Here is a 25107-nt window from a genome sequence, read left to right as displayed (position 1 = left end):
CTCGAGCAGCAAACAAACAGTCCTCCCTCCGCATACACAGGTGACTGACTGCCCCCGGCACATAGCAACTACCGGCTTTATGGTCACATGACCAGAGCCAAGCACGTAACGAAGCAAAGATCAGTACAGAGGCAAGAGCATACACTTCTACAACAGGCCGTGTTTGACACCTGTGTTACATGTTTCACAAAGAGGGGTAACTTCAACTCTCGGTCAGTTATACCGCAGTAACAGACTCTATGACTCTAACCTGGTCGGCAGGAGGTTTATCTGAGGAAACCTCGAGTTTCTCTCCGTCTCCGCCCACTTTCAGCCACGCTGTTTGATTTCCTCATTCATTCAGTCAGTAAGCGAGCGAGTTTTGGCGTAGAACAGCTTTTATTAACGATCCAGTGGATAAAGGAGCAGCATTACTGCGCAGATAATTAAATATTCGTCGGTAGATTGTTATCAGACCGAGCAAAAATGTTCTCGCATTTCCGGACAATTATGTTTGAGTGTTTGAGCGGTACCGTTTCGTAATCGTTTCAAGTCCATAATCTACATAAACAACCTAATCCGTCCTTACATTTACATTAACAACCGCAGTCATGCTCTCACATCCAGCAGATATTGTGTGTTGCGCTGCGGTTCTTTGCAAATGGAAGTTTTTACATGATGTCAGAGATGCAGAGCACTACAGTAAGACAACTGTATGCAGGACAGTCAGAAAAGTTTTCCTGGCTCTGAAACGACTTTTACTCTTCATTGTGGACACAAACCTGTCAGAGCATCAAGGAGGAGTTCCACAGGATTACAAGTGAATGATGTAGAGATCTGTTAAATTCATTTTAAATCATATTCTGTTAATGACATTGTGCTGCAGCCTCAGACTGGGATTAGTCATTTGAATTTCTTTTAGGATTTCCCAGTGTGATTGGCTGCATAGATGCACACACATCCCCATCACAGCTCCCTCACATCATGAACAGGAAGTCCATTCACAGCATAAATGTGCAGGTAGGCTACAGGGCAACCCGGTTGACTACTGTTTCTAAATGTTAAAGACTGCATCATAGTTCAACATCTGTCATTCTCTGCACTGTCCAGATCATATGTGATGCTGCATACATCATTTCTAATGTGGAGGCCAAGTGGTCTGGGTCTGTTCATGACTCCAGGATTTATGGAGAGTCTAACCTGAGCAACAGACTGCAGCGTGGTCAGCAGCCTAAAGATTTTCACAATAGAATTCTCTTGTCTCCCTCCTTTAATATACTCTAATGTATCCACTATACATTACAGGAGAGTTTGATGGCCTTCTACTGGGTGACAGGGGTTACCATGCCAACCCAGGCTGATGTCCTCATGCCCTGACCCTGAACCAGGCCCCCAGCAGAACTTCAACCGGACTCACTGCAGGACCAGAGCCTGGGTGGAGATGACCATAGGCCTGCTGAAAGCCCGTTTCCAGAGCCTACGTCTCCTCAGGGTGACCCCTGAGAGGACCTGTGATATTACTGTAGCATGTGTTGTTCTTCATAATATTACTATTAGAGGAGAGCAACACTCTGCCCTACAAACTGAAGAACATGATGACCCCATCCACCTGTAGCTATCCAGGACAGCAGAGCAGTCAGAGACACCATATGCAATAATCACTTTAGAGTTGAAGTCACCATCATCACCACCACAGCAAATAAAGGCATGATACACATTTCATTTGGTCTTCTTTATTTCCTACAAATAAAACAGATAGTTCAGTTCATGTTCCAGTAGTTAACATAATTCACCTGTGACCATCACCCACCTCTCACTTGTGCTCCAGTGTTTCAATTTCCAGATCTGCCCTCCTAATCTGTTTTTTGGATTTTTCTCAGCAAATGCAGTTTGTAAATCTGTTTTACTGATAACTGGGAATACATAGAGGACATTAAATTATACAGTTGCACATGAATTCCACAGAATGAACCTCTGGTGTTTCCTGAACATCCATCTCACTGTGTCAGTCTGTGCAGTGGAAGATGAGGAACCATCCTGCTGCTGTCCAGCCATGCTCTGTTAAAAAAAGATGAGAATGTGCAACACTTCAGTGTAGGCTAAATGCCACACTCTATATTCCACCTAAAATGTGAATGAGAAGAGAACTATCAGTAACATACCTCTGTATGCCTTTCTGGATCCCCCTCTGTAAAGGCAGCAGACACAGTTTCATCCTCTTCATCCCAGATCAGTGACATGTTTCAGTAAACTTAAACTACCATTTGGATAAATCTTTGGAGTGTTGCCTACTTACAATTACAAGGTCTCTTGTGGTGTGAAGGAGGAGCCAAAAGACAAAAAAGACACAAAAGAGAACTAAATAATCATATATATATATATATATATATATACACACACACACATGTGCATCCATGACCTTTTATACCACCGTTTTACAGGCATCTGCTTTCTTTCTGTTGGCTGAGCAGAAGTCTATGTTAGTTTAAATAGGCTTAATTATTTAACAGAACATGATATGGATGCAGACATTTAGGCTATGTGTGGATAAAACAACTGCACAGTCAAACAGCCACTTAATATTTAGGCTACTTTACAATGTAAAACATGATCAACATGAAGTACCTCCATGAGATAATGCCGAGGTCTGACCTGTTTGAACAATGTTTTTATATTTCATCTCAAGCTGCTGCCCCGTGCGCTTCTCCCCAGCGAGATTTCACCTAAATGAAATAACTTACTAGGCTACAAATTCAGACAGTTTTTCCCTGTAATATTATTACGATTACAAAGGACTACATTTAAACTTACGCATTGATCCGGGCAGCAGTGTTCTCCACACCGTCTCCCTCTCTTTTGCAGCTGCAGCGGTGTTGCACTTCTTTCTAAAAACGTGTTCAAACTCGCCATATGAGCGCGTTAAAAACTTCCCGTTCAAAAACGTAGCCTTTTGCTTCCCCGTTTCTATGGTGACTCATCGAATCGGGGTTCCATTGACGCTGTCTTTTCAGAGTTGCGGTGCACTCGCTTGACTCCGGGTCAACCTACTCCGAGTTAATTAACCCAACTCATATCAGCCATTGTGAAACCGAAAACTCAGAGTTTTCTATCTCAGAGTAGATCAACTCAGAGTTGCGGAAGAAATTCAGAGTTTCTTGAACCTGCTTCGTGAAACAGGCCCCTGATGTATTGACTGGCCATGTTTATAGTGTCATCCAAAACAGCTGGCATTATTGCGCTGAGGGATGGTTGTGATATCCCAGACCTAAAGGACATCATTTAACTGTATATCAGACCCAGATAGGATTTAGACAACAAATGTAACCTCATATATTCTTCATATAAAACACACACCTGTCGGCCACTTAACGCTGGAAGGAGCCGGTGTCGCCAGAAACCCCAGAGTTGTCAGCTCCTGTGTCTGTACCGGGATGGTGTGGTTTCGGCGGGTGGGTCGGTCTAAGACGGCCCAGTTCAGCACATAGATCCAAGAGTACTGCTCTAGGGAATCTGAATCGGCTTGTTAGCCAGGAAATCCTCGTTATCCCTAAAATCTCTCTCCATTCTTAACGTGATCTTCCAGCAATGCCAGCGCATTCATTGTGCCACATTACGCACGGCTGTCACCCGCAATTTATCCGCTTGATCAGCGATTGGACTGATTGTCACATGCCTTTTCCAAATTAGTAATCAATCAGTGCCACTCACCGCTCTATTATATCATTTGAAGATGGAAGTTTGATATATGAACATAGTTCTGCAAATACAGTCGTAGGCCGAATGGCGCACTACACACGTGGACAAAATTGTTGGTACCCCTCAGTTAAAGAAGGAAAAACCCACAATTCTCACTGAAATCACTTGAAACTCACAAAAGAAACAATAAATAAAAATGTATTGAAAATTAAATAATCAAAATCAGCCATCACTTTTGAATTGTTGATTAACATAATTATTTAAAAAAACAAACTAATGAAATAGGGCTGGACAAAAATGATGGTACCCATAACTTAATATTTTGCTGCACAACCTTTTGAGGCAATCACTGCAATTAAACGATTTCTGTATTTGTCAATGAGCGTTCTGCAGCTGTCAACAGGTATTTTGGCCCACTCCTCATGAGCAAACAGCTCCAGTTGTCTCAGGTTTGATGGGTGTCTTCTCCAAATGGCATGTTTCAGCTCCTTCCACATATGTTCAATGGGATTCCGATCTGGGCTCGTAGAAGGCCACTTTAGAATAGTCCAACGCTTTTCTCTCAGCCATTCTTGGGTGTTTTTGGCTGTGTGTTTTGGATGGTTGTCCTGTTGGAAGACCCATGACCTGCGACTGAGACCAAGCTTTCTGACACTAGGCAGCACATTTCTCTCCAGAATGCCTTGATAGTCTTCAGATTTCATCGTACCTTGCACACTTTCAAGACACCCTGTGCCAGATGCAGCAAAGCAGCCCCAAAACATTACTGAGCGTCCTCCATGTTTCACCGTAGGGACAGTGTTCTTTTCTTCGTATGCTTGGTTTTTGAGTCTATGAACATAGAGTTGATGTGCCTTACCAAAAAGCTCCAGTTTGGTCTCATCTGTCCAAAGGACATTCTCCCAGAAGCTTTGTGGCTTGTCAACATGCATTTTTGCAAATTCCAGTCTCGCTTTTTTATGAGTTTTTTTCAGCAGTGGTGTCCTCCTTGGTCGTCTCCCATGAAGTCCACTTTGGCTCAAACAACGACGAATGGTGCGATCTGACACTGATGTACCTTGGCCTTGGAGTTCACCTTTAATTTCTTTGGAGGTTGCTCTGGGCTCTTTGGATACAATTCCAACGATCCGTCTCTTCAATTTGTCATCAATTTTCCTCTTGCGGCCACGTCCAGGGAGGTTGGCTACTGTCCCGTGGGTCTTGAACTTCTGAATAATATGAGCCACTGTTGTCACAGGAACTTCAAGCTGTTTAGAGATGGTCTTATAGCCTTTACCTTTAAGATGTTTGTCTATAATTTTTTTTCGGATGTCCTGGGACAATTCTCTCCTTCGCTTTCTGTTGTCCATGTTCAGTGTGGTACACACCTTTTCACCAAACAGCAGGGTGACTACTTGTCTCCCTTTAAATAGGCAGACTGACTGATTATGAGTTTGGAAACACCTGTGATGTCAATTAAATGACACACCTGAGTTAATCATGTCACTCTGGTCAAATAGTTTTCAATCTTTTATAGAGGTACCATCATTTTTGTCCAGGCCTGTTTCATTAGTTTGTTTTTTTAAATAATTATGTTAATCAACAATTCAAAAGTAATGGCTGTTTTTGATTATTTAATTTTCAATAAATTTTTATTTATTGTTACTTTTGTGAGTTTCAAGTGATTTCAGTGACAATTGTGGGTTTTTCCTTCATTAACTGAGGGGTACCAACAATTTTGTCCACGTGTGTATATAACAACAAATAAAACTGGTTTCTGAGCTTTCAAATTTGGATGAGAGAGACTAAGAGTGAGATTTTCAAATGAGCTGTAATCAGGTTTAGGCCTCTGGTTCAATTTTAAACTAGAATGGTAGATTGCTGCTACTCCTCCTCCTCGGCCTGTGATTCGAGGAATATGACAGTTAAAATGACTAGGGGGAGTTGATTCGTTTAGGCTAACAAATTCTTCCTGCTGCAACCAGGTTTCAGTCAAACAGAACAAATCAATCTGGTGATCAGTTATCAACTCATTTACTAGCAGAGATTTAGACGAGAGAGATCTAATATTTAACAGACCACATTTAATTGTCCTGTTTCTTTGCTCTGTTGAAATAGAGGTATTAATTTTTATTAAATTTTTATGGTTCCTATTTCTTTTGTATATTTTTGATTTGTTTAATTTATTGAATTTTGGTGGTTGGGGGACAGACACAGTCTCAATAAAGCTAACTGAATTACTGGAGGGTGACAGCTGTGAGGAAACTGCAGAGAGATGTGTAAGACTACAGCTCTGCATCCTGGTCTTAACTCAGCTTTATTGTCATTGTGCCAAATAGTGCAACAAAATTTGCTTGTGCAACACCTAAAAGACATTAACATGCAGTGCAGACAACTCACTGACAAAAAATCTCGTCCAAAAAAGCCAAATTATTACGAATTAGTCTGTGTTGTTTTAATTTTGTTAAAAAAATGTTCATGAATAGTCATGCTGTGCTTGTGTGTTTTTCTCTCTTCTTTTCGCTGTCTTCAGATAAAATAAACCAGTAAAATAATAAATAATATACACTGACAGTCAATAGAAACTTTGAGACCATATTTTTCAACATAATTTTTATTTTGAAGCCCAAAACTGGATTTTCTTCATATGAATCATTTGTTTAGCATATTGGCATACAGAAACAAAAATCTAAAGTTTCAAGAATGATTTCAAAATAAAGGATTTCACAAAAGAAAACGGCACCTGCCAAACACAAAGTCACAACAGTCAATACCGAGTATGGCCTCCATTTGCTTCGATGCAGGCAGCAATCCGTCGGCGCATGCTTTGGACCAGGCTTCTGATTGTGGGTTGGGAACAGTCCATACGCCTGGCTACATCAGTGTAGCTCAAACCGGCCTCCACCATACCCAGTGCCCGGAGACGTTGTTCATGTGATAGACGCGGCATGATGCTGTGCACTGGACTAACAATGGTGGCCTTTTTTGGGCCTTTATATAGGCCTTCAAAACCCATTCTCAAATTGTGCAGATACTCACTGAGTATTGCTTGGTGTGTATTTGGTTCACTGTTGCAAAGTGACCAACCCATGTGCAATGAATCATGACAAAATGACAACTCATCATTATCTCAACTACCAGGGCACTAGATCATCAGTAAATCCACAATGAATAATTACAACCCCCCTTACAAGTAGAATTCTGCGTACATTTCTACCTCAAAGTTTCTATTGACTGTCAGTATATTATGTACCATTAAACTACTGATTTAGTTGCCCTAAACTTGATTTACTAAAGTTTCACCACAAGATGTCACCACCAGTTTCAACGGGTTCCCTGCTGAGTGCACCAGTGCCTCATTTATTATCGTCCGCGGGTCAACTTCCCGTCCCTCTGTGGTTCCACAACACGCTGCGTAGTGAAAACCTATCTGCAAATTTGGTGACATGAGTGCTGATAATTCTGGTGGAAACGTGACTGTTCCTTTGCGAAACCTATTGAACTCCATCCAGTGTATCAGAGACCGAGCCAGAGGTAACTACGACTTTTTTTTTTATCTCCACCGTTAACCACTAGTATAGATGCTAACATGTGTCAAGCTAGCTAACCGAGCTAACATTAGCATTAACTGTTTGCTAATATAGTATTATCCGCTAACATGGTCAACAAAACACTGTTATAGTCCTGTTTATTTACTCGCTGTTTACTCTGTTGCTTATTTATTTAACATCACTTGATAGTTTAATAGTTAACTTATACCTAACTGCGTCCTTGATTACTTGATTAGCTCCGCCCCAGTTGAGCAGCTTTCTTTAAGGTTTTATTGTTAATTTTTTGTGGAAGCTGAAGTGTTTTCTGTGCTCTTCAGTTGTATTATATTCTAGCTATCTTTAATTCTTCTAAATGGGAGTTGTATAACATTAGGAACATGCCTGTATAATGCAGTACGTACAGTATATTTCGTGACCAGGTTAATTTTTTAATCCAGAACACTACACAACCTATAAGTGTATTAAATATCAATGCCCGAATATTTCAGTGAAGCAGACCCATGGTAGATTGAAGAAGCTTTATTCATCAGTGCACAATACACCCTGAAATATAAGAGGGCACAGCTGCAAACTGGGAGCAAGAAAGAGCACAAATATTGATAACATGACACCAGACAAACATACAGCAGGAGTAGCATAACATTACCACAATACCTACTGTCAAAATACTAAAATATGTCAAACCTTTACAACCACTGTAACGCTACCTGAAACAGCTATCAGTTTTTTTTTGGTGTAATTTAAAAAATGTTGTAATTGTTTTGATGATAGCGCTTGGTTTCATCACACCAAAAGCTTTCATTACAGACATTTAAAACAAAGACAAGCAGCAAATCCTCACATTTTAGAAACTGGCTTGATAATTAGAAACCAATTATCAAAAGTTGAACTGTTTTTGCTCTTTGTTGTTGGTCGTAAGAAAAGAGATGTCGCTGTAAGAAATGCAGGAAAATCATGTTCACTATTATGTTTTGGCTTTCACCTGGAAGTGGGAATATGTTTCTAACTACATCTTAATTTTTCCCTCACAGATGGAGAATCCAACGAGTCAGATGGAGCGTTTAACCTCTACAACTTCTGGGGCACTCTGAGTTGAGTATCGCCATCATCCTCCTCTGAACACATTTTTAGTTTCTAGACTCCTGAGCTGAGATGCCATGAATAGCAGTATAGCGTTCCCATCTTATTACTCTGGATGTTCTGTGAAAAAATCATAGCAAAAAAACACACGTTAATGTCTTTAATATCAAAGAATGTGATACTTTCTGTGTCTGCAATATGTCTTTTTATCTAATAACTCATTATATCATATGCTGCTGTTCTTGAGAGGCTTTACCAGCAGTCATGTTGGATTATTGACTGTTGTAAAGCTACCACAGGAACAGTCCACGTGGCTTCACTGTTTAGTTTGGAGATACTTTTAGCATGTCGATGTTTTTTTGTTTTTTTTTTAAAGATGAAATTTATTCCTTGTAGAAACACAACCACAACCATTTAATGAAGCTTAAACTATAATGTACCGAAATGTCTCTGTTTTCCTCAGACCAGGCAGTGAAGGCAGTATCCCAGGAAGCCACTAAGCTGAGCCTGGCCTTTTCCAAACCCCCTCTGCCGTCACAACAGGTCAGATTATTGCCCCCTTTCTGCGCTCATGAAAGAAAACTGATGAAAGTAAGCTCTGGAGAAGTGTTGTCACTTAAGATAAATAGAAAATAAACAACAATTTACGCCGAAGAAACTGTGGCAAACCACACTCGCATATTATGGGACTGTCCAAAACTGAAACTATTTTGGGAGGGGATTCAGGAGGAAATAAGATCCATTTTGAGTGTTGATTTGCCACTTGAGCTGTCGTTCTATAAAATCGGTTCTATTCCAGAGGAAGCGATGATGGATTAAAAAAGCATATCTATTACTCATCCTACTACTGGTGGCAAAGAAAATAACTGTCTTGGTTCAGCTCACCAACCTCTACCCTCCAACAATGGAGAGAGAGATTAAAGAAAATGTATTTAATGGAAAAAATAACAGCAAAACTCCATTTGAAGTTAGGTTCCTTCATGAATTTATGGGCTCCTGTTACTGCCTCCTCTAATTAAACTTGATTTTACATATTGACAGGTTGTAGGAGATGTTTTTATTTGAATTGCAAGTGGAGATGTAATGATATTTGTGTCTGGATTGTGTACTTTTACGCTTCATAACCCCTTGCTTCTCTTAAATTTAATTTATCTTTAAACTTAATGTGAAGTCCTCCTCCTTTTGTGGGTTTAGATGTTGCCATCTTGCCAAATTGTATATTTGTTTTAGTTTATCTTGTGTATGTTTTCGCTTGTCCATTCAGAGCTGCATATAAATATGTATCTCTCTCTCTGTAGCTCTATGGATAGACTCACTTAAATCACAGCAGCTAGCAGGAATGACCTTTTATACCCTGGAACTGAATAGAAGTCTTTCTGAATGTGTTTTGCTTTTTGACAAGTAAATTGTGGAGGAAATCAAAAATGTTCTTCCAGATGGAAAGCATCAGCTACCAAGAGGAGGGAGGAGACACAAGCTTCCTTATCAGTTCACTCATATTTTGTCTGGTGCTGCAGATACCCACAAAACACAGCATACTCTATAATACAAGAAATTCCTGTAATGTTTCTGTTTGTGTTTTCTGTCTTTTCACTTCGCTCCACTGCAGGATGGAGAGAAGTTGTCAGAGTCCATCCTAAAGAGTGTCCTGACTCTATCTACAGTGTATTACTGGCTACCTAAGAGCCAAGGTAACACCCTGTAACCACCAGCACAGTCCTGGAATTAGCTTGTTGGCTGTGCCTGGTTTAGGAGAACATGACTTTTCTACCTCCATATATTGGGTTCATTCAATCTGATTATACTCAATAATGTGTGATTTGGTTTAATAATTAAGCATTGATAAATATAATGTAAATACAGTAACAATTACTTGATGTTAAAAACTCTCCATCGATGCTTTCAGGAGCTAACCGGTGATAATAAATAGGTTTAAAACAAATGTGTCATCATTGTTACTTCATTTTATCACGGTGTTTTTGTCGTTTATCCTCCGTGTCTCAGGGGTGAGTCTGCGTCGGCAGGTCAGAGACGCCACAGTCGAGGTTCTGGATGGAGTCATTCAGCTGCTGGAGGTCATACTGAGCTCACCGCTGCAAAGGTGAGTAAAACAATCACACAAACACTGAGTTTTACAGGAGGTCTCTTTCACAGCCGCTGCAGAACGCAATATAATAAAGACACAAAGATTAAATTTGTCTAAATTAGTTGGCATGCTGAGTATTTGCAGAAGTATTTACCTTTACTGTATGTAAATGATTAGTATGTTTTATAAGATGCATCAGTTAATCAGTAACTTGGTGGATTCTTAGTCCATGAATTAAAATAGGTACATAGTTTTCATACTTTCCTTAATGTAAATGACTTTGCTCTGAGATTTGTACTTCATGCCCTACAGTAAACATTAAACCATGTTTTTATGACTTTACACTACTGTTCAAAAGTTTGGGGTCACTTAGAAATGCCCTTATTTTTTGAAAGAAGAGCATTTTTTCCCCCAATGAAGGTAACATTAAATGAATCAGAAATCCAGTCTCGACATTGTTAATGTGGTAAATGACTATTCTAGCTGGAAACGGATGATTTTTAATGGAATATTTCCATAGGGACGGGAATATCTAGGGAATATTTACAATGTTCCTACATCGAGGAACATTTCCAGAAACCATCACTCCTGTGTTCTAATGCTACATTGTGTTAGCTAATAGTGTTGAAAGCTCATTGATGATTAGAAAACCCTTGTGCAGTTATGTTAGCACATGAATAAAAATGTGAGTTTTTAAGGGTAGTGTACTTACTTTTGGTTCGGCAGGTAGAGTATTGTAGTTCTGTAGGGTGCGTTTCATTTGTTCTTTTCCTTCTTCCTTCTCTCTTCTGTCCTTGTTTCAATCCACTTCTTCCTCAACCGTATTCTCTCCTTCCAGTCTGAGCCAGGATCAGCTGACGTCAACAGGAGGAGTGTGGTCGGCCTGTGATCAGTTCGCTCAGCTGCCGCAAGGTTAGTAGACTTGTCAAGATGGAAAGCAACGCTTTAACTGAAATTCAGAGCTTGAGAATCATGCATTAGCTTTGGAAACAGTAGTGTTTGCATTGATCCTGCAGGTGGTGATGTTGTACTCGCAAGTCAGTCCACACTTTTCATTTGTTTGTGCCAAATACTTGTTCCTTTCGACTTTCTTTTCTTAAAACCAGCAGGCCTTTTGTCCACTTTTTAATAAAAACTAGTGGTGCAATTAAAAAAAGTCTAATTAATTAGATGCTTTGTAATAAATGAATTGCATTTTTTTAAACAGCAATATTTGACACAATGAGCAAAGTTTTTCACTTCAAATAAATTTTGGTTGACGACTGAATAGTAGCTAACATTAGCTCTGGTGCTAGCAGCAACATGTTTTACATTGAAGTGATGCTGTCGAAGTGCTGCGGTGATCAGAAAAATGTCTGTTGCACAATTTACACACACCCACGTTTTTATCCAAGCTGCCATCAGAAGGATTTTTAAAAGAAAAAGTGGATTGTTTCTCACGGCGCTGTACATATTCCATACATGCATGTTATTGTCATTGTAGCGTAGTAGCCTCACAGACACAAACTTTAATGCTGCACGTTGACCCTCAGCAATTTGGTGAGTTGCAGTGAACTATTTGTGGAAAATAACAATTGTGATTTGTGACATCATTTTTTAAAGTCACAGATGTATCAGAAATGGACATGAAGCTGAATACAGAGATCTGAAAAATGCCTTCAGTGACCGGAGTCACAAAAACTGCTTGTTACTCGACGCCTCAAAGACAAAGGAAATGATCATAGATTTCCACAGATCCAAACCCCCTCTTCAGCCAGTGAACACTTGTGGCGTGGACATCGAGATGGTGACATCATATAAATATTTAGGTGTCCATCTCAGTAATAAGTTGGACTGGTCTACAAACGTAGACTTCATCTACAAAAAGGGCCAGAGCCAACTTTATTGCCTCAGAAGACTTCGATCATTAGACATGTGCAGTAAGATGCTGCAGATGTTTTATCAGTCTGTGGTAGCAAGTGTCCTGTTTTATGCTGCAGTCTGCTGGGGAGGCAGCATAAAACAGAAGGATGCAAGGCGTCTGAACAAACTGATTAAAAAAGCTGGCTTTGTGGTTGGAATCACAATGAACACATTGGAGGATGAGGTGGAGAGATGGGCACTGACCAAGATGGAGGCCATTCTGATAAACATGGATCATCCACTTCACATCTGCCTCAGAGAACAATGAAACATCAGTGGACGGCTCCTATCCCTGCACTGCAGGACTGAAAGATTTAGGAAATCTTTCTCACCATCAGCAATTAGACTATTTAATTCAAAAGTAAACAGACGAGACCCCAGACAATTGAATTTTCCAGTGGGGCTTAATAAAGTTATTGTATTGTATTAGATAACCTCAGAAGTGTCACACAGGGAAGCATGACAATGTGTGAGGTGTGGCTGTTAAATAATTAGACAGGGCTTAGGTCAACTAATGATCGCTGAGCAACTGGGCAGTCACTGGCATCGAGTTTTAACCTGCTCAAATTACGTAATTCGATAATTCAATTACAGCATTAATGGCACGATTTAAAAGCTAAACCTTAAATTGCAGCTGTTATCATTTGCATTTTTTTGCAAATTGGGCTTTCCATTTTGAAAGCGATGACTTGTTTAGCCCTACCTAACCTAAGTGTGTCAGAGTGACATAAACAAGGAAGAGATTATTGCAAGTAGTACGTGGATGAACTCTCCTGAGGCAAATCAAACCACCCAGTTACTCTTAAGGATGGTAAATAACAAATAATTGTACAGCACTAATGGGGACAAGACAAACTGACATCAGGCACACCCAGAAAGTAAGATTGTTTACCTCGAACGTGGAAAAAAAAAACCAAAGCATTACAACCGATATACAAGACCTTTCCAAAGTTTGGCATCACCCAGACAATTTCATGTTTTATTCATGTGCTAGCATACCGGTGTCAGATGTCCTGCTCTGTAACAGTACTGCCAAATATAATGTGACGTGATGTTTTTCCTTCTAATTTCCGTCACGTTTGAATCATTTCTAACTGACGGCTGCTGGTGTTGAAAGTGTGTTTTTGGGATGACTTTGAGGGTGTGTGTCAAAAAAAATACAACTTAAAAAGAGAGGCATCTCAGAGGTTAATAACAATACAAGCAGTCAACAATGAAACTAAAACCAATGGAGAAAGAGCAAAAGAGGGATTTGTGATCACACGGGCCTCAATATTTAATACTTTGCTTTTAAACATTCTCTCTTTCTGTTAAAAAACAAACAAAAAAAGGCTATTTCTTACGGAGCCCCCTAGGGGACATCCTTCCTGTTTGTGTTATATCCCTTCCTGTTGTACTTTTTCTCCTCCGCGTTTGTGTTTTTTTTTTCCTTTGCGTTGTACTTTCTCTCCTCCACGTTTGTGTTTTATCCCTCCGCGTTTATTTTTTAAGGAACACTTTGTCATTTTTGCCCTCCGCCTTTATTTTTTAAGGAACACTTTTGTCATTTTTGCTGTTGACAAGTTGTTTTTCAAAGACGGAGTTCGCGTTCAAAGTCGAACTCCGCGTTCAAAGTCGAACTCCGCGTTTAAAAACGAACTCCGCGTTTAAAAACAAACTCCGCGTTCAAAGTCGAACTCCGTCTTGGGCCCGAGCAGTGTCACTCAGTCAGTCTGTTGAGCGTGCAGCAGGGGAGTCAGAGGACGGATTCCTACGGTACTACTTCCTGTCCAAACTTAGTTTGGAGGTTTGCTTTGCCTGGCACACCGGCTGATCATCACCTTGGGACATTACACGCCAAACGGTAAATAATTATTTTAATGAATACCACTGTGCTTCGTCTATTGTTCTGAACTCTGCTGATCTGAAGTCACATTAGCCCTTTCTGTATTTATCGCAGTTGGACTGCTTCGGTTTGCACACTGGCATGAAGGTAAAAGGAGCGCTCGTTTTTGTCAACGTTTCTACTGACCAAACCGCGACTGTTTCTCTGAATGTATAAAAAGCGCACCGTCACGCGCACGGTCCCACTGAACAAAAACGAGCGCTCCTTTTAGCTTCATGCTGGCGTGCAAACCGAAGCAGTCCAACTGCGATAAATACAGAAAGGGCTAATGTGACTTGAGATAAGCAGAGTTCAGAACAATAGACGAAGCACTGTGGTATTCATTAAAATAATTATTTACCGTTTGGCATGTAATGTCCCAAGGTGATGATCAGCCGGTGTGCCAGGCAAAGCAAACCTCCAAACTAAGTTTGGACAGGAAGTAGTACCGTAGGAATCCGTCCTCTGACTCCCCTGCTGCACGCTCAACAGACTGACTGAGTGACACTGCTCGGGCCCAAGACGGAGTTCGACTTTGAACGCGGAGTTTGTTTTTAAACGCGGAGTTCGACTTTGAACGCGGAGTTCGACTTTGAACGCGAACTCCGTCTTTGAAAAACAACTTGTCAACAGCAAAAATGACAAAAGTGTTCCCTAAAAATAAACGTGGAGGGATAAAACACAAACGCGGAGGAGAGAAAGTACAACGCGAAGGAATAAAATACAAACGCGGAGGAGAAAAAGTACAACAGGAAGGATATAACACAAACAGGAAGGATGTCCCCTAGGGGGCTCCGTAATTTCTGTCTTTGTCTTAGTTTCACATGATTACACATCACATTATTATATACGTCATAATTTGAAAAACTTTAAAAGGAGCCAGTTGACCTTTTTTTGCCACTGTTTTTAACTTATATTTAACAGTTTAATAGAATACTTTTCATTTGCTGTTAAAAATCAAAGTGACTGATCCATGTTTATTCTGTTCGGAATAAGAGTGTAAACGGACACGGGTTTTCTAATCATCAGTGAGCCTTTCAACACCATTAGCTAACACAATGTAGCATTAGAACACAGGAGTGATGGTTGCTGGAAATGTTCCTCTGTACCCCTATGGAGATATTCCATTAAAAATCAGCTGTTTCCAGCTAGAATAGTCATTTACCACATTAATAATGTTTAGACTGGATTTCTGATTAATTTATTGTTATCTTCATTTAAAAAAAAACTGCTGTTCTTTCTGAAAGAAGTGACCTGAAGCTTTTGAACAGTACTATATGATGATGCTAAGTAATAGAACAAGTACAGGGAGTAAGATGCAGGTAGGCAGAACAAGTAGCTTTACTAGTGCACCTGAAACAATTAGAATAATGTGAAATAGTTTAAGAATTTTCCTCCGTAATGTAAGAAGTAAAGTGCTTGAAAGTTTTTCAGGGTGTTCTGTTTTTTTAAGTGCACCAGTAAGTATATAGGTCAGATTAAGGAGACAAACTGTTCTCAGCAATGGAATGCAGACTGGCTGTGCAAGGTTTTAAAAAATAGACTGGCTTCTTTCAGAGCTAAATATGTTCAGACTTGTGATCAGCTGTGTTTGGCAGAAACACACACAATGACAGACAGTTTTGTACCTGCAGTAGACCTACATGTGTAACAGCCAAGTAATTTGACAGGTATAAATCTTGATTTTACGATCTGTTGTCTCTCCTTGTGGGAAGAACCTTCACTGAAAGAAGACGTCGCACATTTTGAAATCTAAATATAAAACGTATTGTTAAAATAATGAACAGAGGCTTTTATTCACTACCAAATGTAGCTTTAACTGCATCCTCTGGACATACAGTCAGCATTATATTTGCAGGGTGCATTGTCAACTTGACGCCATCTTAAAGATAGTTTTCATTTGCTCTTACAAGACATCAAATCATTTTAATTTTACAGTTTAAAATTTTGGAATTGTATAAAGTATGGTGACTTCCTGCCTGTTCGTAAACCCAGTAGAGCAGCTGATGCCTGCGTCAAATCTCAAAGACATGTTTGCTTTTTATTATGGAGGTGAACCGTTTAGATGAATGTGTGGACTTGATGGATTTTTATTACCACTAGTGACGCATCGTAATCATCACAAATCATTTTTACAATCCTGCACAGTCGAAGAAAACTACAAAAATACTTGACAGACTTGTGAGGTTCCCGCTTTATCAAGTCAAAATCAAAATATTACATAATTCTGGCTTCTCAAATGTAAATGTTTACAACTTTTAAATGTTCACTTATAGTTCTGAATTGAATTCCTTCAAGTTTTTGGACTGTTTGAAGAACAAAAGTTCATCCATCCTTGGCTCTGGGGATTTGCAGTATTTATGCAAAATATCACCATCGTAATTAGTTTATTGACCCATGAAAATGGTTTTCACGTTCAGTCCTTCTGTGCAAACCTTCACCTCACGTGTGCAAACACAAAAAAATGACAAAAAGTTGTATTCAGGTGTTGCTGTGTTGGCTTCTTGCTGTATCTCAAAAAGGGTTATCAGTCTGTGATCAAGTGTTTATTTTGTACCGAGATGTGATAAAGAATGAAAGTGTTTGGCTTCAGAACATATTTCTTATCGTTTCCCTTGAAGTTTTGCAAGATTATTACTATTATTATTGATTAAAAAAATACATGTGTTCCACAGATAATAAGGCAGCAGTGCTGGTGGTTCTGTCCTCTCAGATTGCAGTTGTAAAAGACGCCATAGAGGAAATTGAACAGGTAAACACACACGCACACACACACACACACACACACACACACACACACACACACACACACACACACACACACACACACACACACACACACACACACACACACACACAGATCTTTATTGTTGTCGAAGCATATTTTCATGAGCCTCCAGGTGTCCTCATATACTAATATTTGAAATCTTTATCCATCTGTTGTCTTGATAAAATCAGGATTATCAGTACAGAAAAATAGTTGCTTCTGAACAATCTGGAGTAAATCCCATTTAAAAAAAAATACAAACCAACAATGTGTGAGATCGCATCTCAGTACTTTCCAGTGGTTTTTGTTTCTGAATTAGCTTCAAAAATGTGCAGTAAACTGGAAAAAACAAAAATATGTCACTCTGACTGTATGTTTGGCCTTGTGGTTAAGCTGTAGAATAAATTTGGGGCTCATTAGACGCCTTTGTTTGTTGAATCTAAACAAATCGCCATTGATTTTGCACATTATTGTATATTGTAATTTTCAAAAAAGCTCGAAATTGCAGATTTGAATTTGATTCATTCCCCCAGGAGGATGTAATCCTGGACGTTTTCATTCTTGGATTAGTACCAGACTGGTGCTCTCTAGGAGCACAGTGGCTCAGTGTTTAACACTGTTGCATAAAGCATTTCAACCTCAAGGATTCGAGGTTGTTCAGTTTTCAGGATCAGTCCACTTGTCCACCGGCATCTTTCAGGAGCCATCCAAATGTGGCACACTTGACGTGGTGGATCAACTTGATGGAAAGGGTTACTGCATTTACAGTGGGTACAGAAAGTATTCAGACCCCTTGAAATTTTTCTCTCTCTGTGTCATTGCAGCCATTTGCCAAAATCAAAAAAGTTCATTTTATTTCTCATTAATGTACACTCAGCACCCCATCTTGACAGAAAAAAACAGAAATGTAAAAAAATTTTGCAAATTTATTAAAAAGAAAAACTAAAATATCACAAGTTTTTCACACCTGGATTTGGGGATCCTCTGCCATTCTTCCTTGCAGATCCTCTCCAGTTCTGTCAGGTTGGATGGTGAACGTTGGTGAACAGACATTTTGAGATCTCTCCAGAGATGCTCAATTGGGTTTAGGTCAGGGCTCTGGCTGGGCCAGTCAAGAACGGTCACAGAGTTGTTCTGAAGCCACTCCTTTGTTATGTTAGCTGTGTGCTTAGAGTCATTGTCCTGTTGAAAGGTGAACCTTCGGCCCAGTCTGAGGTCCTGAGCACTCTGGAAGAGGTTTTCCTCCAGGATATCTCTGTACTTGGCCGCATTCATCCTTCCTTCAATTGCAACCAGTCGTCCTGTCCCTGCAGCTGAAAAACACCCCCACAACATGATGCTCCCACCACCATGTTTCACTGTAGGGATTGTATTGGGCAGGTGATGAGCAGTGCCTGGTTTTCTCCACACATACCGCTTAGAATTAACACCAAAAAGTTCAATCTTGGTCTCATCAGACCAGAGAATCTTATTTCTCATAGTCTGGGAGTCCTTCATGTGTTTTTTTGCAAACTCTCTGCAGGCTTTCATGTGTCTTGCACTGAGGAGAGGCTTCTGTCGGGCCACTCTGCCATAAAGCCCCGACTGGTGGAGGGCTGCAGTGATAGTTGACTTTGTGGAACTTTCTCCTATCTCCCGACTGCATCTCTGGAGCTCAGCCACAGAGATCTTTGGGTTCTTCTTTACCTCTCTCACCAAGGCTCTTCTCCCACCATTGCTCAGTTTGGCTGGACGGCCAGGTCTAGGAAGAGTTGTGTTCATCCCAAACTTCTTCCATTTGAGGATTATGGAGGCCACTGTGCTCTAAGGAACCTTGAGTGCTGCAGAAATTCTTTTGTAACCTTGGCCAGATCTGTGTCTTGCCACAATTCTGTCTCTGAGCTCCTTGGGCAGTTCCTTTGACCTCATGATTCTCATTTGCTCTGACATGCACTGTGAGCTGTAAGGTCTTATATAGACAGGTGTGTGCCTTTCCTAATCAAGTCCAATCAGTTTAATTAAACACAGCTGACAAGTTTTATATCATTCTGCACAAATTTTGTGTCATTTTGCACAAGTTTGTCATTTTTGACAGATTTTGTGTAATTGTGGATACATTTAGGTCATTTACAACACATTTTGTGTCATTTGGGCACATCTTAAGTAATGCTGGACTAGTGTTAAGTCATCTTGGACAAATTTTGTGTCATTTTAGACACACCTTAAGTAATTTTGACCAAGTTTTAAGTAATTTTTTCACAAATTTATTTCATTGTGGGCAGGTTTTGTGTATTTTGGAATACATTTAGATCATTTAGAACATATTTCTTGTCATTTGGACGTACCTTAAGTAATTTGGAAATGTTTGGATTAATGAGGATTAATTGACATATAGATAATGGATGGATTATTGATTGCTGCCCTCTAGTCTTTTGAAGCAGTGAGTTAGAATAATCTTTAGTGTGTGAATCTGATCCTGAACGACTGATGATGGTGAAGGGATTTGTCGACGGCATGAAAAATCTAAAATATCACCAGATGTTAATTCTTATTGACGCTGATCATCAGTAGCAACCTTGCCAGTAATTTTTCAGCTTTTTCTTTTCCTGTGTGAGACCTGTGGAGTCTTAACGCTGCTTGTTGAACACCCACAGGCGTTATCTGAGGCCGAGGATCCATTCAACGACGTACTCGATGATGACCAGGAAGAGGAGAATCCTCGGGGCAACCAGGACACGTACTGGTCAGAACAGGACCGCCGAGTGATTGCACCATGTCAGGGTCTGGTGAAAGCGTCAACGGCGTGTCTGAGGAAACTGACGTTGGCCGTCAAAACTAACGGCAACTCAGGCTCGCCCCAGAATGTGGCTCAGCTTGACGACTTGGCCGACATCAGCAAGGAAATCAGTCCTGGGTACGAACACACACACAGACACTGTTGTAGCTTATGCTGCCCTCGTAGAAGTGGTTTAGCCAAATTGAATTAGGGTCAAAATTACAATTAAACATCAGCCCTGTGGTCAAATCTCTCTTTGCTGCCGTCTTTTCAGCGTTGATGATCTGGCCCTCTGCCTGTACCCGCCCATGGACTACAGTGGAGTAGAAAACAATGTAAGACACACGCACACACATACTATCACTGCTAATAAAACCCAGTAAGAGGGCTGAGGTTATTCCTCTGAATCCCAGAAGCTGCCTGCATGTTTGAAAAGCATGTTGTCATTGCAAAGAAATCACCAAAATTATACCTTTATGAGCCAGAAACTGTAAAAAAGCAGAAAGAATCGTCAGGTTTTCAACTTTCTAGTGGTCCTTTAACAAATGTGGGATTTTCAGTTGTGTTGAAAAAAATGATAGTCACTTTATTCTACATGTCTTATTACAAACAGTTAACACTAACCAGATTTTTTTTCCAGTATTGGCAACGACTGTGACTTGTGGAAAGGGTTTTGTGCATGTTTTTGTAAAATACATTAAAATAATAGCAAAAAACTAAACTTTTTAAAAATGATTAATGTCATTATAAATTAGACACTAACTATGACCCTTTATGGTAGTGTGCAGAAAGGTCCCTCTACTTCTAGTCATGGTTGTACTGTTTCCATAGAGGTGCAGGACTTTATATTACAGTGAAACATGAGTCCAGGGTGTAAAAAGTCACAGGAGCAAAGAAAAAAACATCCAAAAACCGACTCTCATTCAGAGCATGAGGAAAGTGTTCATAGGTCTGTTTTGTATTTTGGTCTTGACAACATCTATGAGTGTTTTGTTATAATCATACTTTCTTTTAAGTAAGTCCAGAACTGTTGAATAACTGATTTGGATTACAGTTTAATTAACTAATAACTCGTTAATTTAGCTGTCATGCTGTTCTCAGGTCTGACTGCTTTGATGTACTCATTTGTGTTGGCATGGAAAGTGGTGGGACTGGAGTTGTGTGCACAAAAATGTTTTCACATCATTTGACTTTAATTATCCATAATAAGGTGTAGAGATGGGATTTGTGGTTCTTTGAAGGGACTAATTCACATAATTGCAAAGTCAGTAGTTTTACTTGGACATCAGTAGAAGCAGTTTTTACAGCTGCTGCATTGCTTCATCTACGATGTGTTGATTAGAATCAGCAGCAGCCATCTGTAGGTCTCTGATTCTCCGATAAGTGCAGCTCAAGTGTCCAAATTCCGGTTGAAGCTAAAGTGTTTTTACTTGAGGATGGGATGGTGCAGTTTAGACAGGTAAAGTTGTGGTTGTTTGTGTTGCATCAGAACAGAACCAGGCAGCTAATGCGTGCCTCAGCCTGCTTTAAGAAACAGCTTTATTTGACACCTCTGCATGATGCTATTTCAAAACAGTTTATTGCTTGAGGGTTTCTTAAACAGTATCACCTAATTATGTATTCTCCACACTTGCAAAGATGGGAAATTAAAAACTAAACAACAAACTAATAATGAACATGCCTTTCTCTTTAGGTATCTAAACTGGCAGCACTTTTAAAGAAATTTCTGGAGATTATCAGGTGAGGATTGGTTCATCTGCTGTATTTACTGTAGCAATAACTAATCTAAAACATGTGAAAATCTACTTGAGAGATTTTAATTGTGTTTTAAGAGCATCTGTAGATAGGCTCCCTGCAGATTTTGGTCCAAGGTCCTGAAGGTCTCATTCTCTTTGTGCACTGATGGACGAGCTAGGTATGGTGGATGTTTGGCGGCGGCTACACCCCAAAGAAAAAGATTTTACCTTTTTCTCACATGTACATGGCAGTCACTCTAGGTTAGATATGTTTCTGATGTCTGCAGTAGATTCTTACAGAGCTACTGAGTGTAGTATAGAAGCAATCACTATCTCAGACCATGCTCCAGTTTCTTTGAAATTAAAGATGAATCCAAATAATAATTTTAAATATTGGAGAGCAAATGTATCTATTCTGAATAATGACTTGACCCTACAAGAAATTAGAAAAGGCCTAATAGAGTACATTAAATTTAACGACACTAACACTGTATCCCCATCTATACTATGGGAGGGAGCTAAAAGTGTCTTAAGGGGAAATATTATTGCAATTTCTTCAAGATTAAAAAAGGAAAGACTTGCTGAACAATCAGAATTGGAAAATAAAATCTGAAAATTGGAGAAAGAATATATAAAAAAAATAATGTCACATTGAACTTGCTGAAAGAAAAGAGAAACTGTGGCTTAGTGGGTGACCAGGCTCATATTTTCTGGGACTGTCCTGCTATTCAAAATTATTGGAAGAACATGAAGGACATACTGGAAAAACCTCTGAAAGTGAACCTTTCTTGGGACCCTTTAGTATTTTTACTGGACATCTTTCCGGATAGTCTCTCTCATGACCAAGAATATCTTCTGCATTTAATGTTAATGACTGCAACAAAACTGATAACAATATGCTGGTTGAAACCTGAGCCACTGACAATTACACAATGGACATAAAAAACTAGACAAGTTTTCTTGATGGAACAGCTGACAGCACAACTGCAATTTAAAACCCCTGTTTTTGAGAGGAAGTGGGGGCCAATGATAGAATTCCTGTCGTAGGACTCAAACCTATGCCTGCATTTTCCTTTTTTTCATTTTGTATTTGATTTTGTATTTGGTATGATGCCCAGTCTCAGGACAATGTTCATGTTTTTTTTTTGTTGTTGTTGTTTTTGTCATTGCCCTGTTATACGGCAATAAAGTTCTAAAAAAAAAATCTACTTGAATGATGTCCAGAGTGGGATGAATCTTGAAGGAGTCAGTGTTGTGGGAAAGCGGATTGGTACTGAAAAAAGAAATCCCAGGGTGAAAAAATTTTCTTAGTAATCAAGTATGCCAGTTTTCCTCAGGGGAAGTTGTTGGGTGTGTTGGAGGATGTTTGAGGAACAAGTGGATCTTATCAAGTTAGAGCGAAACTCGACATGGCTTGCTCATTTCAAATGATTAAGTTCCCTTCCTCTCCGCCCCTCCAGGTCCAGTCATGTGTGCAGAGAACCAGAGCTGACCTGGGTTCAGTTCTTAGAGGGAGCCGTCGACCACAACCTGCAGAAAGCCAAAGACCTCATTCAGCAGGACAGCTAGTGCTTTTATGTGGTGGTGTAAGGAATGAATGTAGTGTTTGTGTGTGCGCGCAAAAACATAAATGCATGGACTTAAATGAACTCTCCCACAAAAGCAAGCATCATTATGTAACTGCTTATATTAATCCTGTTTGGTAGCTACAGTTATAAAGACATTCGACTGCTTGTCAAACACACAACTTGCCTTTTAACTGCTGTGTCACAACCTATCGAAGAGGTTTAATAAATCAAGTGAATGATCCTGATTAAAGTGTTGGGCCATGAAGACTAAATGAGTTTCATCATTTTATATCCTGTCTCAAAGAACCAGTGTTAAATATTACACCATACAAAGCAAAATTATGTTTAGGGTGAACACAAGACACCAACTCCACTTTCCTTCTGTTAGCTCGGTGTGGTGACCGATGTTTGCTGCAGCCAAGAACTCGGGAGAAAACGATATTTCTGTCAGAGACAACAGATTGCCTCTAATGCAGGTAAAGCCTGAAATCTACCCTGAGCAGGACCGGGCTGGTCTCAAGCGATACAGCACACTGTGATTTACTGATTTATCTGCTCTTTTATGAATAAAAATGTAATGGAAATAAACACGTCAAGAACAGTTTTGCTCTAATCTTTTTAACTGGCCAGCTTTTCTGTTCATTCATCCATCCATCCATTTTCTTCCGTTTATCTGGGGTCAGGTTATGGAGGCAGCAGATGAAGCAGGTCGTTCCAGACGTCCCTTTGCCCTGCAACCCTTCCCAGCTCTTCCAAAGGGATCCCGAGGTGTTCCCAGACCAGATGAGACACATAATCCCTGCAGCGAGTTCTGAATCTTCCTCCAGAGGAAGCTTCTCGGAGACATCTGAATGAAGATGTCCAGAACACCTCAGCTGGCACTTTTTGATGTGAAGGAGCAGCAGTTCTACTCCAAGCTCCCTCTGGATGCCCAAGCTTCTCAAGCCTATCTCTAAGGCTGAGCCCAGCCACCTTACGGAGGAAGCTCATTTCAGCCGCTTGTATCTGCAGTCTTGTTCTTTCGGTTACTACCCAGAGCTCATGACCATAGGTGAGGGTTGGAACGTAGATGGACTGGTAAACCAAGAGCTTTGCCTTACGGCTCAGCTCCCTCTTCACCACAATGGTTTAATGCATTACTGCTGGCGCTGCACCAATCCGCCTGTGCATCTCACGCTCCGTTTTCCCATCACTCATGAACAAGATCCAGAGATACTTGAACTCCTTCACTTGGGGAAGCAACTTCCTCCCAACCCAGAGGGAGCAATCCACTGGTTTCCAGCAGAGAACCATGGCCACGGACTTGGAGGTGCTGAGCCTCATCCTCGCTGGTTCACACTCTGCTGCAAACCACTCCAGTGCTGCTGAAGGTCACGGTCTGAGGAAGCCAACAGAACTACATCATCTGCAGAAAGCAGAGATGTTGAGGTCCCCTAACCCAACATCCTCACCCCAGCTGCGCCTTGAGATCCTGTCCATGAAGACATACAGGATCATGTCGTTGATAAACTGTGTTCATACCACGACTTAAATATAAAATGTCAATTTTTCCCATCAAACGGAGACACAGAATATGAAATCAGATGGCTTGTCGAGCTCTGTGTAGAATAAAACAATATTATTTGATTCATGTGTTTTTCTGTGTCCCATACAATGTTTACTAAATGATGGGCAAAATGCCAGGTACAATGAGATGACAGAAATGGCCACATTCTCCAAGGCAGATATGGAAATCTTTAAAGGAATAGGTTTCCAAAACGTATGTTTACACACTTATTCCCAGTAGAATAAATAGGGATCAGCCACTTTGGATTTTTAACAGTGAATGGACAGTATTCTTATTACAAAGGTTCCTCGGTTTACGACATACGCCGTTTCGTCATTACGTTGGAAATGGTTTATGTGGACGTAGCTGACAAGCAGACGAATATGTCTCACGTGGCGCTATAAGACGGCTTTGTTTACATTCACTGTTTGTATGCCACCTTGGATTGTGCTACATTCGCTAACTCTTTGGCCTTCATTATGGCTCCCAAGTGTAAGTCAGACTCTTCTGATGGAGTTCCAACTTAAGGCGAAAGTCGTCTTACGTCGGGCCATAGGCACAGATCTCTGATTTAAGTGGAGGGCCCACTGTACACTCA

General features: G+C 40.2%; 1 protein-coding gene across 1 annotated transcript; it reads left to right on the top strand.

Annotated features, from left to right (window-relative positions):
• Nucleotides 1–7017: 7017 nt before the first annotated feature.
• On the top strand, nt 7018–23564 carry ccndbp1 (cyclin D-type binding-protein 1). The gene is made up of 11 exons (XM_051948513.1): nt 7018–7188; nt 8237–8296; nt 8749–8828; nt 9895–9976; nt 10290–10386; nt 11210–11283; nt 16813–16889; nt 19538–19797; nt 19934–19994; nt 21353–21399; nt 22856–23564. Exons 1-11 carry the CDS (start codon nt 7101–7103, stop codon nt 22962–22964), a joined length of 1035 nt encoding a protein of 344 aa, XP_051804473.1. The 5' UTR covers nt 7018–7100; the 3' UTR covers nt 22965–23564.
• Nucleotides 23565–25107: the final 1543 nt, after the last annotated feature.

The sequence above is a fragment of the Acanthochromis polyacanthus genome, chromosome 5 (genome assembly GCF_021347895.1).
Source record: "Acanthochromis polyacanthus isolate Apoly-LR-REF ecotype Palm Island chromosome 5, KAUST_Apoly_ChrSc, whole genome shotgun sequence".
Lineage (NCBI taxonomy): Eukaryota > Metazoa > Chordata > Actinopteri > Pomacentridae > Acanthochromis > Acanthochromis polyacanthus.
This window is presented reverse-complemented; position numbering and strand designations above follow the sequence as displayed.